The sequence below is a fragment of the Corythoichthys intestinalis genome, chromosome 15 (genome assembly GCF_030265065.1).
Source record: "Corythoichthys intestinalis isolate RoL2023-P3 chromosome 15, ASM3026506v1, whole genome shotgun sequence".
Taxonomy (NCBI): domain Eukaryota; kingdom Metazoa; phylum Chordata; class Actinopteri; order Syngnathiformes; family Syngnathidae; genus Corythoichthys; species Corythoichthys intestinalis.
In genome coordinates this window covers 35487917-35504975 of record NC_080409.1, presented here as the reverse complement: position 1 = coordinate 35504975, position 17059 = coordinate 35487917, and the positions used below count along the sequence as shown (strand labels likewise).

General features: G+C 38.9%; 1 protein-coding gene across 4 annotated transcripts in view; it reads left to right on the top strand.

Annotated features, from left to right (window-relative positions):
- The window catches only part of LOC130930669 (programmed cell death protein 10-B), a 33701-nt gene extending 18280 nt beyond the window's left edge, over positions 1–15421 (top strand). For all 4 annotated transcript variants that reach the window (XM_057858678.1, XM_057858675.1, XM_057858677.1 and 1 more), the window contains exons 3-8: positions 2823–2876; positions 4909–5026; positions 5087–5213; positions 5938–6016; positions 6100–6182; positions 14105–15421. In XM_057858678.1, the coding sequence (XP_057714661.1) occupies positions 2823–2876; positions 4909–5026; positions 5087–5213; positions 5938–6016; positions 6100–6182; positions 14105–14186 (543 nt within the window). In that variant the 3' untranslated portion in view covers positions 14187–15421. The remainder of the gene's footprint in view (positions 1–2822; positions 2877–4908; positions 5027–5086; positions 5214–5937; positions 6017–6099; positions 6183–14104) is intronic.
- Positions 15422–17059: the final 1638 nt, after the last annotated feature.

The following is a 17059-nucleotide window of genomic DNA, read 5'->3' as shown; positions in this document are numbered from 1 at the left end:
GGCCAAGTGCTCCACGTCTCTGAGATTTGAAGGGTGCCTTCTACAAACTGCTATTTTCAGATCTCTCCACAGGTGTTTTGGGTCACTGTCCTGCTGGAAGACCCATGACCTCTGAGGGAGACCCAGCTTTCTCACACTGGTCCCCACATTATGCTGCAAAATTTGTTGGCACTCTTCAGACTTCATAATGCCATGCACACGGTCAAGCAGTCCAGTGGCAAAGGCAGCAAAGCAACTCCAAAACATCAGGGAACCGCTGCCATGTTTGACTGTGGGGACCGTGTTCTTTTCTTTGAAGGCCTCTTAATTCTGTCTATGTGTTCTGTCTGTCTATGTGTTATGTTATGTAAAGCGTCTTTGAGTGTCCAAAAAGCGCTATACAAGTTTGAAGTATTATTATTATTCTTTTTTTTTTCTCATGTAAACTCTGTGTTGATGCCTTTTCCCAAAAAGCTCTACTTTTGTCTCATCTAACCAAAGAACATTCTTCCAAAACGTTTTTGGCTTTCTCTGAAGGCCTCTTTTATTTTTTTTCTCATGTAAACTCTATGTTGATGCCTTTTCCCAAAAAGCTCTACTTTTGTCTCATCTGACCAAAGAACATTCTTCCAAAACGTTTTTGGCTTTCTCAGGTAAGTTTTGGCAAACTCCAGCCTGGCTTTTTATGTCTCTGGGTCAGAAGTGGGGTCTTCCTGGGTATCCTACTATAGAGTCCCTTTTCATTCGGACGCCGATGGATAGTACGGGTTGACACTGTTGTTCCCTCAGACTGCAGGACAGCTTGAACTTGTTTGGATGTTAGTCGAGGTTCTTTATCCACCAACCGCACAATCTTTCGTTAAAATCTCACGTCAATTTTTCTTTTCCGTCCACATGTATGGAGGTTAGCCACAGTGCCATGGGCTTTACAGTTATTGATGACATTGCGCATGGTAGACACTGGAACATTCAGTTCTTTGGAGATGGACTTGTAGCCTTGAGCTTGCCCATGCTTCCTCACAATTTTGCTTCTCAAGTCCTCAGACAGTTCTTTGATATTCTTTCTTTTCTCCATGCTCAATGTGGTACACACAAGGACACAGGACAGAGGTTGAGTCAACTTTAATTCATTTTAACTGGCTGCAAGTGTGATTTAGTTATAGCCACCACCTGTTATGTGCCACATGTAAGTAACAGGTGCTCTTAATTACACAAATTAGAGAAGCATCACATGATTTTTCAAAGGGTACCAATACTTTTGTCAGGCCCATTTTTGGAGTTTTGTGTAAAATGACAATGATTTAATTTAATTTTCCATTCTCTTTTGTGTTTTTTTCATTGCGAGCAAAATAAATGAAGATATCACTACCAAAGCATTTGTAATTGTAATCGTTTTCCAGGAGAAATTGAGCATTATCTGACAGAATTACATGGGTGCCAATACTTTTGGCCAGCACTGTATGTAAAAGAACACCATGTTGATAGTTTTGCATTTTTATTAATTTTGATGAGACGGTTGTTTACCCAATCCGTGTTTCGATCAAGATCAATTCTTTACACGCCTACGAGAGTTCTATTGAAATTGTACAATAGCACCCATCACCTTTATCGTGACTAGAGATGTCGATCGGGTCCGATCACGTCATTTTCAAAGTATCGGATTCGGCAAAAAAACATCGGACATGCCTTTTTTAAATATATATACCGGTATATTTTTTAATTAAATCGTTTTCTAATTGTATTTAACGTTACAGACATAATATGTTACACTCATCCAGAGTCTTTAGGCTTAAGGTAGGGTTATCAAATTTATTCCGTTAACGGCGGTAATTTTTAAAAAATTTATCACGTTAAAATATTAACGCATGCGCTGCACGACCCACTCACGCATTGTCGCGTTCAATCTCTAATGGCGCCGTTTCACCTATATGTGGAGCTAAAAGGCAGCGTTAAATGAGTAGAGTGAATTTTGGCAGCCTTTGGAGCATTTTTTTAATTGGCAAAAGCCTTACAATCCCTCTCCCTACGATTAGAAATATCGTGGGAAGCAATGTAGGGAAGAAAGGTAGTAATTGATCTTTCTCTTAACACCCTATGTTATTTCCCAGCGCAGAGAATATATATCAATTGGTACCACTACGCACAGTCATGGGTGCACTTCCCATCATGCATTTGGGCACAACAGTTAAATGGCTACAGTATCATTTACTGAAAGCTCAACAAATACACTAGATGGCAATATTTAGTCACAATATACAAAGTCACATTTATCCTTTAAGAATTACAAGTCTTTCTATCCGTGGATCCCTCTCACAGAAAGAATGTTAGTAATGTAAATGCCATCTTGAGGATTTATTGTCATAATAAACAAATACAGTAATTGTGTACTGTATGTTGAATGTATATATTCGTCCGAGTTTTATTCATTTTTTCTTAATGCATTGCCAAAATGTATATGATCGGGAACAATTATCGGGAATGATTGGAATTGAATCGGGAGCAAAAAAAAGCAATCGGATGGGGAAATATCGGGATCGGCAGATACTCAAACTAAAACAGTCGGATCGGGAGCAAAAAAACATGATCGGAACAACCCTAATCGTGACCACATATAGCAATAATTTAGGGGAGGTTTTGCATGGCTCAGCAGTCTCAAACTATTATTTTTTACCGCATCTTGTCCTCCTTTCGTCATAATGACCCTTGTCAAAAAAGTAGCTTATGTGCTGCCATGTGTGTCATAATCAGTGTATATTTAGATAAGCGGCATTCACCAAGTTTAGCCATGAAAAATCGCATATTGAGCCCTCACTGACCCTGATACTTTCTGCTTTCTACCGTAGTTGGAAAGGATCAACCTATCAGCAGCGCAGACGCTCAGAGCGGCCTTCATCAAGGTAACTATGTCAGAAGAAAAGTATGGGCTTCAGGGTTTCCCTCAGAAAACTTGATAGCCTGGTGATAGAGAGGCTGTACAACATGTTTTGGGGAAAAAAATAAAACTTCCTTGCTGGGAATTATTATTCGTAAATTTGGTGGAAAAAATTAGGCAGGAAATATACTTGTCCATCCCTCTTGAGATTTAATTGCCGTGAATGTGGCCCGCGCATCAAAATGAGCTTGACAGAGAATAGTTAAACTTATTCACATATGAAGTAAATGTTAATTAACTTTAAACAGTGTCTCTTAATGCTCACCTTTGACTGAGGAAATGCGCTCATAGCGGATCACTGAAATCAATCTCAAATTTTCCATGACACTCATTTTTGGGGCGTAATGATAAAATTGTTTTACCCTTGTGTCGAATCGTTTTACCCTTGTGTCGAATCGAATCTTTGGCTGTCAAAGGCATAATTGAAACATGATCATTCCCTACCAGGCCTTCAAGTCCAGGATTGGACGTCTGTTACCTTCAATTGCCGCTAATGCCTTGCAAATAAATAACAATTGCTCCAGAAAAACGACTCCAATGTAGAGCTGCAACCAACGATTATTTTCACAATCGATTAATCGGACGATTAATTAAACGATTAACCGGATAAATATCACTTTTTTCAATTACCTTCACAATTTACCTTGAAGTTGTTTTAGCCATATTGTAAGTAACAATGAGGACAAAATGGATGATTATTTCCTTCAAAAATATTTTATTACAGCTTCCTGATTTAACTGTAGTCTACAACTGTATTGATTGTTAAATTGATTGGCAACTAATTTATTATTCGATTAATTCGATTACTTGTTGCAGCCTTATTATGAAGCTATTTAGACAGTAAGATGTCCGAAAATTGCCAAAAATGTGAATTGTTTTCCCGAGTAAAAGCAGGTTTTTGTTTATGTCCTACTTTGACTTAACAAAAATATAATGAAGAAATCTGATACCGTAATTATCCCGACTATAAGGCGCACCCCAAATTTACTTGTAAATTCTAGGGAAAATTATTGTACCCGTGTATAACACGCACCCTAATTTTGGCACCAATAAATAGAAGAATACAAGAAAAGAGAGTTCATGTACAGATACAGAAATGTCATTTTACTGACTGGTGAAACACAGCACAAGCATGGCACATTGGTAGTTCAAAACATTACCGTAAACTGACAATATGTACGGTAATAATATGATCTGATAACTTCTTCAACTTACCAGAATCCAGGTGAAAACAAAACAGGTGTGACTTTTCTTTTAAAGGCTGCTGTATAACTTGCTCGTTTCATCCTGACGAATAAATGTTTCCTCCATGGATTGATATGGTAAAATGAAAGTGAGAACGTAAGTCGGAAATCCGAGAGAGCTCATTGCTGTCGACACGTCAGTAACAATAGGAACTATTGTTATTTGGGTTTGAGTTTCCCGAGGGACAGATATAGTTGACGGACACAGGAAGTCTGTGTTGTGTTACGTTTGTTATGGTCCGAGTTGCGGAGCTGCAATAAACGTTGACTCAAATGAGTTCAAGAAACTAAATTCTGTGCTTTATGAAGAGTGAAAAAAGCAGAATTTAACAGTAGGAATCTTTCGGCCGATCAGAGTGAAGTATTACCGAAACAAAATGGTGACGTCACGTACCGTAATGGTCGGCAACGGATCCCCGCATACGTTTCTTCAACGCAACATGGCCGTGTCAACAAAAAAAAAATCGTTTTATACATTTCTGTCTCCATCCATGTACCCTTGTATAATGCGCACCATGATTTTACAAGTTGATTTTTTCGCGCGTTATATTCGGGAAATTATGGTATTTACAACTGAAGTTATATATTTGTTATAATCTCAAGAATTTAGACAAGTTTAAGGTGAAGAAGGTGTTAAACGATTAATTGGTTATCAAAATATCGTCAATTAATTTGATAATCTATTAGTTGTCAATTAATGGATTCATGGTTGCACCTCTACTCCAATGTTTGCTTGTATTTTTCTTTGAGCAGGCAGAGAGGGAAAACCCTGGCCTGACTCAGGACATCATCATGAAGATCTTGGAGAAGAAAAACGTCCAAATCAACTTCACCGAATCGTTGCTACGCATGGCCGCTGACGATGTGGAGGGTACGTAGGCGTCGCTCAGTGTCCCGCTGATCCATCACTGAACCCGATCCTCTCACATAGAGTTTACCATCGACCGGCCCGAGCAGGAGTTCCAGGACCTGAACGACAAGGCCCGGGCACTGAAGCACATCCTCAGCAAAATCCCGGATGAGATCAATGACAGAGTACGCTTCCTGCAGACTATCAAGTGAGTGATCATATTTCAGTTCCATTGAATAATCGTTGCCAGTCCTACCACTCCGAATGGATTGAACATCTATCATTGTCAATGATAGCCAAAAATGAAATGTTAAGGCGACGTGTAATAATTGGAAGAAATGGAATAGAAAAGTTTTCTCCTTCAATTGGAAGTTCATATGGTTTTCTTGTTCATGTATTAGAAATTCTTAAAACAGAGTCTTACAAAACTTGAGAAATACAGTTTTAACTGACAAATAAACAAAAATTCAATGCGATTTAGTGCAATGGCAGGCAGCTGGGAGTGGTTTGTTTACATATCTACCATAAAATGTCACCATTGCGCTTTCAACCCTATCACCAGACTTGATTAGAATATGTATGTTTTTTATATTTTTGTGACACTGTTATAGCCGGTCATAGGGAGCAATAAAAGCCTGGTGGGCTGCCAGGTTCATAAAGCACTGGGGGAAACACTTGGAAAAATTCATGAATCTGTCAAGGAGTTGTCTTTTCTTAGAAATAAATTGATATAATCCAAGAAGAGTCATCAATCAACATTTAAGGTTCTTCATTTTCTCCTTTTTTTCGGAGAATAGCCTACTGTTGGGAATATTAAGTTGGTTGTCATTGTGCCAGTTCAAATGAATTGGATGTTCATTGCTGTTAATGGCAGCCAATGTCTTCATTATTTTGCAACCCCAGTTCTCACTGATGATTCTACCCTCATACAGAGATATAGCCAGCGCCATTAAAGAGCTCCTGGACACGGTCAACAACGTCATTAAGAAGTATCAATACCAGAATCGCAGAGTAAGTATCGCCATCTCTTCACGTTTTAATTTGCCGTTCATTATGTATCTTCACTATTTTCACATTTGCGTTTGGCGGTCAAGGCTCTGGAGCATCAGAAAAAGGAGTTTGTGAAGTACTCGAAAAGCTTCAGCGACACCCTCAAAACGTACTTCAAAGATGGAAAGTAAGTCCATTTCGGAGGGATCGTCATAGGTGCAAACCAATCCATGTGGCATTTTTTCAGTTTTAAATTTCAAATCAAAAACTAAATTAGCCAGAAACGTCAGCTGTTACTGTTATTTAAGACCAACTGTTACAGCAAGTAATATTTTGGGTGCACTTGGCCGAAAGGGGGCAAGTGGAAGTTTTTCATGAGCAAGTAAAAAGTTGCAAGTGTTCAAAAATGTTAATTTTGAGCCCTGATTCACAAACAGTGTTGTTTTCGTCAACAATGACGAATACGAAAATATTCGGTCAACGAACAATTTTATCATAGCGATAAAATGACGACGACGAGCTAAAAACATGGCCTGGGAGACTAGAACGTAGCAGGACGAATGTCCGTCGTCGCCTGACGAGACGACAACGAGACGAGAATGCTACATCGTTTCTGTCATATGTTCGCAATGTGTGACGTTTTGATATTGTACGTCAGCTTGCATCGTGGTTGTGTCTGGGTTGTGTCACTCATGTGAGATGCGCTGCACCTCACCCTCTTCACCGGAGTTTAGGATGTGTCTCCTCTCAAGCTAGGCTGCGCTCCATCTTGCTTGTTTTGAGACACACGGTAAGATTTGTTTTCTTATCTTGACAAGAAAGAATATGCAATGTTGCTTTAGCCTTTAAAAGTCTGATGAGTGATCATCAGACGCTAAATGTAATCCTAGCGTTTGCGTAGTGTTCACGTTGGCATTAGCTTCAGAATGGGGAGCGTCCTGTTAAAACACTGACCAGTGTAAAGCAGAGCCACTTGGCTTTTCTGGTCAGTAAGTCTAGATGATGTTAAACTCCTGGCCACCTTTTTTTTTTTTTTACACACTGTTGGTACTTCTAGGTAGGTTTAATCGACAATAATGTACTGCTTTTCCTGCTGAGTGTGTATTATCATCACAAAGTTGGCGTTGTCTTTGTAGAAGCTACAATATGTGCTCGTCTGTCTATTTTAGGGTGACCGAACGTCCTCTCTTGCCCTTACATGTCCACTTTTTACATCCTGTCCGCTGTGTCCGGCGGGGTTCAATAAATTCATGAAAAGATCTGGTTTTCATTATTTTTCACGAGACCAATTAGGCTAGGTTCATACAGCAGGTCTTAATGTACGAATCCGATTTTTTCGTGTTTTTCCGACTCGAGTGAGGCAATAACTTGACGGTCTGAACGGGACAAGTCGCATAGAAGTGGACCATTTCAAATCTGATCTGGGTCACTTTCGTATGTGATTTAAATCCGATCCGGGCCACGTTTTTCCAGAATGTCGCGCCGGTCTGTATTGTCAAGTCGCAATTCATGCAGCAATTATGTCATCAACGGGCAAGAGAGACGGTGCTACGATAGCGGTGCAGCTGTGCGTTATTAGCGCCTAGCCTGCATTAAACACTGCTTTTAGGGAAAGGTCGGGCTTGACAACAGTCATAAAAAATAAAAATGGGTTGAGGATAGGCCTGAGAATGCTCGGTTTTCTCTCTGCTCTATATGAGCAATATTCCAAGATTGATTAAACAGCCGAGAGTCTGGGCAAACTGCCCGTATGTGTGTGTGACATGCACGGACAGTGTGTGCATGATATCGATCCATATAAACAGTGACTATAAGCCTAAACGAGAATTATTTATGTCTGTTATTTGTGTCCTCTTTTTGAAAAGCAAAATATGATCTTCCTGGAATGACAATGACAGCCAGCATGCGTAATTATTTGTTTTGATGCTTCTGCGCATGTGGGTCTTCCTGCTCAGCTTGTGTCGGAATGCGAATTAGTGCGCATGCATAATACTTCAACGGTCTCAATGGACAAAGGCAGTCTGAACAGGCACGCCAGAAAAACAGAAAGACCAAAAATCCGATTTGTGCATTAAGACCTGTGGTATGAATCTAGCCTTAGAGTGTGTTGAAATTGACTGATTCTTTGCACAGAATACTATGGTTTTGTGCTGCCTGTGACGTGTTCCCAGAGAGCCTGCCTAGTGGTTGGTTCGGCTGTGCCCAGTAACAGAGAAGTGTTCCATTGTGTACTACGGAGTATTAGGGCCAAAGAAATAAAGGACTACGGGATTAAAGTCGTACTATTGCTACAAGAAAAAAAGTATTATTACGTAGGTGTAATGTACCTGTAAGCCTCTACGCACTTTACGTACATGTACCTTAGCTGGGAGCTACAATAAAGCATTAGTATAAATGCTTCTGTTAATCATAATTTGATGTAGATGAGGCAAAATATTAAGCATTTCCCTATTAGTGAAACCGATTCTAAAACACATGATGCTTTCAATTAGGCATGTGCCGGTTACCGGTTTCACGGTTTACCGTGGTGTGAAAACGTCGCGGTTTCAAAACCACTAAAATTTACCGTCAGACCGTAGTACGGTATTCGCTATTTTTCTTGTGTCAAAAATGCAGCCAGAAGCGGCTTGACGTAGCAGCGCTCACCCCCTCCCGTTTGTTGCTGTGTGTGAAAGTGACGCTATCGGCTAGCCAGCCAGCTAACCCAAAAATAAATACTCCAAATATAAGGCGTACTGTTCTTCAATTTATTGAGCTCTCAAATCGTGGTAAGTGTAATATACAAAATGAATACATTTAAAATGTTGTACAATTAGATTTTTCCATGTGAGTAGCTTCAACAGATTAGCACCATGGAAAAAGTTCGCCAAAAACAAAACACACATTTTCCTTTCAAATTCAATATAAAAACTAACTAAAAGCTTACAAAGATGATTGTTAGCCCAGGCTTACCTGGGAGAGCAACTTTGTTGAGTGTGACAGCCGCAGAGTGAGAAAACAAGCTTGAGTCGCTTGAATGAAGGGGGAAAAGTGATAGCGTCAAAGATCGCCAATAGCAAAAGATGATCTTGCCCTAAGCACAAATCCATGTTCACTGGATCAAGGAGAGGTCTCACTCCCAATGTTTTTTTTATTTTATTTTATTTTTTAGATGAAACCTTTCCACAACAATATTGACATTTTAACTAATTTATACATTTTTAACTTATGAATTCTTTATGTTCTTTTTAACACAAAGGCATGACATCATGTAGACTAGAGTTGACACAGTGGCTGAAAATGGCGAAACTTCACTTAAGCTTTTCCACCCTCAAAAAAAAAGTCATGCAGTATAAATTTCTAAAAAAATTTTATTCAGAAGTGTTTTTACTTTTTTATAGAAATTATTTTGTTCTTGCTCTAATCTTGAGCAACTTGAGCTGTGGCTAATTTTATTTAAAATATTTTTATTATGATTATTTATTTTAACAATATGTTCATGTTCCAATTTGCAACTATGGTCTGAAAAAAAAAATCCTGTTCAATGGAAAAAAGTTTTTTTTTTTTTTTAACCCATACATCTCAGAATTTTTGGGAGCTATAATTGCAATACCGTGATACCGTGGTATTTTTGCTCACGGTTATCGTACCGTCAAAATATCATACCGGCACATGCCTACTTTCAATATTGTTGAATTTTAATTGGGGCGGCAACACGCTATGTAAAGTACATAGCTGCTTATTCAGCTACATTAGCTCTACGTAATAATACAACTTATGTTCTCATACTATTTTTCATTCATTTCATTTCATTCGTTTATTTCAGGCCATGATTCCTTGTCAAGGCCTGAAATAAACGAATGAAATGAAATTTCATTATTAAACTATTTGAAATTTATTCTTGTAGTAATAGTTGGACTTTTTTTTCTCGTACTATTACTACTGGGTTATTTAGAACATTGTTTCAGATTATTTGTACAGTAATACTTGAAAAGATATCTATTATTTTGTACAAGGATGATTCGCTAATAGAGAAGAGGCATTCTTTTTTAAAAATCATTATTTAATTCCAGTTCTTTTACGTTATTATCATTCTATTAGGAATAATGAAGCCTGTTGAGTAACCTCTGAGAATTTGAATTTGTCTTTCGTTATATAGCTATTATTTTGTTATAAAACTGAATTTTCTATCCAGACGGAGGAGGCCCACTTTAAATCTATTAAAGTGAGAAGGAATCTTTGAGTGGACTTTAAGTAAAATTTAAGTATCTCGAGGCCCGGCCGAGTTAGCCTGGTACTCCAGACTCACCGCTGTTCCAGCTATACTCTCAGTGTTTGAAAAACACGGGGAGAACAGTCTGGCCGTGCCAGGCAAGGGCCGAGTGTCCTCTTTTTTAGAAAACAAAATATGGTCACCCTAGTTGAAATTATTGGAAACCTTAATTTATTTTTGTACTACAACTTTTGAATTTAACAGACGAAAACATTTTGAGTAACTGTCGACTAAAACTAGACGAAATTGGTATGAGATTTCGTCGACAAAATGACTGAAATATGACTAAGGCTAACGAGCATTTTCGTCCAAAAGACAAAGACTAAGACAAAAATTAAAAGAGCACAACACTGTTTACAAAGAATTTGGAAAAGTTCCAAAAGTACTAGAGTACAGTGATCCCTCGTTTTTCACGGTTAATGGGGACCAGAACCCGCCGCGATAAGTGAAAAAGTGCGAAGTAGCTTGTCCCCCACACACACACACCCATCCCAAATTTTTTTTGTTCAATGTATTTATTCAGATCTAGCACTGGAAAGAGATACATTTAAGACATGTATTTTTACCTTTTTCCCCAAAGTATAGACTATATACAGTATATACAAATGTATATATATTAGGGCTGCAGCTATCGAATAATTTAGTAATCCACTGAAAATTCTATCGATTAATCAAGTAATCAGATAAAACATTATTTTTATTTTTTTTAGGTAAAGAGCAATTATAAATGGAAAAAAAGACATTTAATCCAATATTGAACCATTTTCAGTCAAACAATGTATTTATTTTCGATGTACATTGTTGAAAACAGCCAACAATTGCATGTAAGATGTGACTAGAAAATTTTTTTCACTTTCACTCAAAAAACTTCTAGATCTTATAAAAAAAAAAAAAAATTCCTACCTAAAAATGTAGTTACGCTTGATAACACACATCACTTGAAAGCTACGTGTTTTTCCCCACGTGTTTCAATTTAATTTCCATTTGTGTCAAGCTATTTTTAAATTCAAGTTAAGTTTTAAGTTAGTCTAAACTGTAAGTACTGATAGGATTTTGAGTTTTTGCAGTGTTCAAAATAAATGTATCATACTTGTTGTATTGGAGCACATTTGGGGACCATTGCTATTTGGTGTTTTATTCAGCAATGATTATTGAGCTAAAACTGACAGTTAGCTTTATTATGTTTTCCTTTTACACCCTCATCACTCAACAGCGCTGTGTTTTTACAGATTAAATAAAGCCTGTATGTAAGACAGGTTAGCCACGCATGGACAGTGGTCATAATCAATAGAAACCTACCCCTCCGAAGGGCTAACGTTACGTGAGCGAGTGACAGTAACGCTATATTGATTAGCGATGAGAAGTCTACTGCTTAAAGATGGCAGCTGTTTACCAACGCTGCCCAGACGTGGCCGAGTCTGTCATTTCGCATCTAATCCTAAATGCATGCGATATCTATGAGACGCATCGGACACCGAATTATTTTTAAATAAGAATAAAGTAGAAAAATGCTTGTCTTTATTAAATGCTTCGTTGAGTGTCCACTCAAATCCACTCCAGCTGCTCACTTACACACAAGGAGTTGCCACGGCAACTGTTTAACAAGTTAAACGATGAATGACGCATTAGGTGCTGTTAAGGTCGAGTCTCTGAAAAAAAATCAAAGCTTAACCGTCTGTCAATCATTGTTTGCTGTCAACTCCAGTTCACTGTCTGACAAGCAAAAAGCAGAGAGAGGGAGGTAGCAAGTGTGAGACTGCGCGATAGTCTCGGGACGGCTCATCTGTGTTGTTATTATTTTTTTAATAAATCCGCAATGAACTGAGGGCGCGAATTTTGAAGCGCGGAGTAGCGAGAGATCACTGTACTTCCAGTTGGCAAAAGAACGATGGCTGTTCAGTACTCCCAATCAAAATGGATTGGACATCTATCACCGCCAATGGCAGGGATCATTCATTGCCATTCACCCTATTTTGTCTACCGTTTACAGTAGGGGTGTGCCGTCTTGGGCACCCCACGATTCAGTTCGATTACGATACAGGGTGCTACGATTGGATTATTAAACGATGATCACGGTATTGACGATGATCACGATTATCGATTTATTGTACATTATTTATTAATAAAGTAGTCAAACAAAATTATGTCCATTATTTATTTAAAATATCCAAATGATTCAAAGCTGCCCTTGTTTATTGCTTTTTTTTTTTTTTTTTTTTTTTTTAAACACACAAAGTGCAGAAACTTTAACCATTTTAAAGGCAGTACTTATTTCTCAACATGCCTATACAACACACAGCTGACCTTGAGATGCTCTTTTTCACAAGAAGGTGCAAAAACATTAGCTGTTTCAATGGCAGTACTTATTTCAACAATACAATAAAATTTACCCTGGTGGAATGAATTCCACATTTTCTGCCTTTAGAAATAAGACTTCTTTTAACCACATATTTCTGTACTATTTCGCATGTTTGTAGTGGTCCCGCAGTACTTAATCCTGGGTTTAAACGTTTTGAATCTGGAGTAACTTTTGTACACCCACCAAACAACGCACAACTTGACAGGGAAATACATGTTAGCGAAGTTGCTAATTAGCATAGCGCTTGGCGCTAACTAGTGACATCTCAAAAATAACAATAAAAGCTAGAGATGCACGATAATATCGGTCACCGATAATTATCGGCCAATAATGGCAATTATGACGTCACACAGATAATCCAGATAAAACGAAATTCAACCAATAATGCAATCCGATAATTATATACTTGATTTAGCCTCCAAATGTGCGCAATCAAGTTTTGTCCAATTCTGCTAGTTTTTAGGAGGTGTTTTTGCAGTGGGTAATGTGATATATGTTAGGAATGGCTTACTTTTAAAGGAATTTTTGTGCTACTTGGGTGTTTACTCTCTAAGTAATTGTTGCCAAAAGCTAACCATTACGCAACGTCATTGCCATTGTTTAGTTGTTGGAATTTACTACTTGTTCACATTTGATGTGGAAAAAAATAGCACTAAATTACATTTTTGCACTGTAACATTTGATCCTTGTATACTTTAAAATTTTACATACATACTTGAATAGAATTATCGGTGTGACATTATCGGTTATCGGGTGGAAGTGGCAGGAAATGATCGGTTATCGATATCGGTTGAAAAATGTATTATCGTGCATCACTAATAAAAGCTAAACAGTACAAGAGGGTTCGTGGACTCACCTCTGATAGACGGACACGGGACTTTACAAAACACTAGGGACTTTTTCCAATTAACACGACTTGAACTTGCAACGAACTCTTCCCTTCTCACTGTAAAAAATAACTTGCACACAGAAGAGGACCCAAAACGCAACTGCCGGGTCGGTCCCTACCTGTCTCATACACAGATTTATTTTCGAGTCTTTTGAAATGGAGTAAATCTCTCGCTCAGTAACCAGCAGCATCCATCATAATGTTTTGCGTGCGCCCGTTGAAGGTGTCCGGGCGGCATTTAGCGGCTGTCATGCAATTATTAGGGGAAATCATCGTTTTTGAACATTTATGAATCGTAATCGAATAATCACGTGTCGAATCGCGACGTATCTATTATTAGATTTTTTTTAGCACTCCCACAACAGACGTTCAATCCATTGGAACTGGCCCCCTCAGTTCAAATGGTTGGTCGACTACCAGTGACAAACTTAATTCAAATTCACAGCATGAAGCATGAAAAGAGCCACATGATTGGATGTCTATCGTTGATGAAGCAAAAAAGTTCCAAACAGCTCACATTCCTGGATTTAAATTTTGTCTGACTTGAAATTGCCAATGGATTGAACTGATGATGCATGAATAAAAGCGCTGTGGTCTTTTGCTCACTAGGGCGATCAACGTCTTCAACAGCGCAAATCGGCTCATTCACCAAACCAACCTCATCCTGCAGACCTTCAAGACCGGCGCCTAGCACACTGAGGACGAGGTGATCGGCGCTTGGGAGCGCCTGACCCGTATTTGTAAATTAGGAAGAGTTGATTTTAGGGTTGGGGATCCGCAGCGGGAGACTGAAAAGTGCCATTCGTCAAAAACAATGAGGATTTTCCAGTCTCCGGCTAATCAAGGCCTAAAAGTCTACTTGTTTGATTTTATTTGGACGCTTTTAATTTATAACCCTGATCTTTTTTTTTTTGGTTCCTATTTGGAAGGGGAGTAGTTTGAGGCGAAGTGTTTATTAAAGACTAATTGCCATTTTTCTAATATATTCATGTTGATCATTTTATGTAAAAAAACAAAACAACATTGCAACAATCATAGCTAAGCATTAGAGACGGCGTCCATTATGTGTCGTTGTGGAGGATTGATAGGCGGCTGTTTGAAAGACCCCGCATTTGATTCCTCTTGGCTTATCTGACAAGCGCAAAGGCCAAATGACTTCTGCTTAAATGAATAATAAATCCTGCAACATTCCTTCCTCATTAACTCGTTGGCTGCCATTGACGGCGATAGACATTCAGTCCATTTGAACTGGGACGGGCTGGCAGCGAATGAACGAATGTTCATTCGCTGTCAGCCCGTCCCAATTCAAATGGATTGGAAGTCTACTCGTGACAAACTAATTAAATTCACAAAAAAAGGGTGAAAAGAGCCATATGATTGAACGTCTATCACCGTCAACGGCACTGAAAGAGTTAACCGAGACACTCCTCGCTGTCGCGCGTTGTAACAAGAGATTCTGTATTTAACTCAACCTGGTTGCAAATGTTCAATAAATAGTTTACAAATGACGGGTTGATGCTTTTTGTTATGTTTTTTTTTTTTGTAAAATATTTGCTACCCGACTGTTTCAGTCATCGGTAGCCAAGAAGTTCATTTCAAGAAGGGAATTAAAGTGCCTGTGACAGCATAAAAAAAAAACGTAAATAGCATTATTATGTGTATTAAAATCATATTTTGAGACGATTTGACGATTTACTACGATTAGGCAAAGCGCAAATGACGAGAAATCAGTTTTTTAATCTACTGTTTAGCCCTGTTGTCATTATAGCGCTCTAGCGTCCCCAGCTGGAGGATGACGTTGGCAGGTCACGATTTCATCTGATTTAGAATTTAGCCCATTGAGGGAATTATTCAGAACGAGGAAAATGCGACGAAGAGAGCAGCAAAATGTCAGTTTCAATTGCTCCAATATTTTTACTGGATTAAGATTTGGCCATATGTTTAGGGTCATTGTCTTGCTGAAAGACCCAATGACGACCCATCTTCAGCTTTCGGGCAGAGGGCAACAGGCCTTTGGAAGCGAAACAGCCCCACAGCATCACTGACCCACCCCCATACTTCACAGTGGGTATGAGGTGCTTTTCAGCATGCGCATCTTTTGTGGCACACCAGACCCACTTAGAGTGTTTGTTGCCAAAAAGCTCAATCTTGGTCTCATCTGACCAAAGCACAGGGTCCCAGTTGAAGCCCCAATAACGCTTGGCGAACTCCAGAAGTTTGCGTTTATGATTGTGAGTGAGGAAAGGTTTTCTCCGCACATGCCTCCCAAACAGCTTGTTGGCATATAGACAGCACCTCATACCCACTGTCAAGTATGGGGGTGGGTCAGTGATGCTGTGGGGCTGTTTCGCTTCCAAAGGCCCTGGGAACCTTGTTAGGGTGCATGGCATCCTGAATGCTTTGAAATACCAGGACATTTTAAATCAACATCTGTTGCCCTCTGCCCGCACCAAATGATGGGTCGTCACTGGGTCTTTCAGCAAGACAATGACCCTAAACATATGGCCAAATCTTCACAGAAATGGTTCACCAGACACAAAATCAAGCTCCTCCCATGGCCATCTCAGTCCCCAGACCTCAACCCCATTTGTGGGGTGGCGTGACTCAGTGGTAGAGTAGTTGTCCCCCAACCCAGAGGCTGTAGGTTCAATTCTCAGCCCTGATGAACTCGTCTAAGTGTCCTCGAGCAAGACACTGAACCCCACGTTGCTCCTGGTGCTGCGTCACCAGTAGGTGGATGGCGAGATAGTGTAAAGCGCTTTGAGCGCCTTGAAAGGTGGAAAAGCGCTATATAAGTATAACACCATTTAAAACCTGTGGGGTGAGCTGAAGAGGAGAGGACCCAGGTCTCTGGATGATTTAGAGATATTCTGCAAAGAGGAATGGCTGAAGATCCCTCTTTCTGTCTTTTCCCATCTTGTGAAACATAGGAGAAGATTAGGTGCTGTTTTGTTGGCAAAAGGGGGTTGTACAAAGTATTAACACCAGGGGTGCTAATAATCATGACACACATTATTTGATGTCAAATAATTATTTCATTATGTGGGATTTTTTTCCCACTGAATAAATGCACTTGTGTTGAAGGTTAGATTTTTCTTTTTTTTTTACATGAAGGTCCCATATTTAGGAAAAAAAATAAATATTAGAAGCTAAAAAAAACAATTATTATAAATCCAATAACTATGGAGGGCACTGTAAATGGAGTTAGTGACATAATTTGCCGGATGACACCTAATGACATCTGTCATAGGCATTGACTAATGCCTATAATAGTTTCATGTCTTAATTATGACGTTGTTATGACACCGCTGTCAATTAAAGTGTTACCCATTAACCAGAATAAATCAACAAATAAGCTGCACTGGACCATAAGCCGCAGGATTCAAAATGAAGGGAAAAAGTAGCGGCTTATAGTCCAAAAATTATGGTACTTTTTTGGGTTTTTTTTCTTCTTAATAATAATGATATGAGCAGAGGTGGGTAGTAACGCGTTAGATGTACTCCGTTACATTTACTTGATTAACCTTTTGAGAAAATTTTACTTCTAAGTGTGGTTTTACTAAG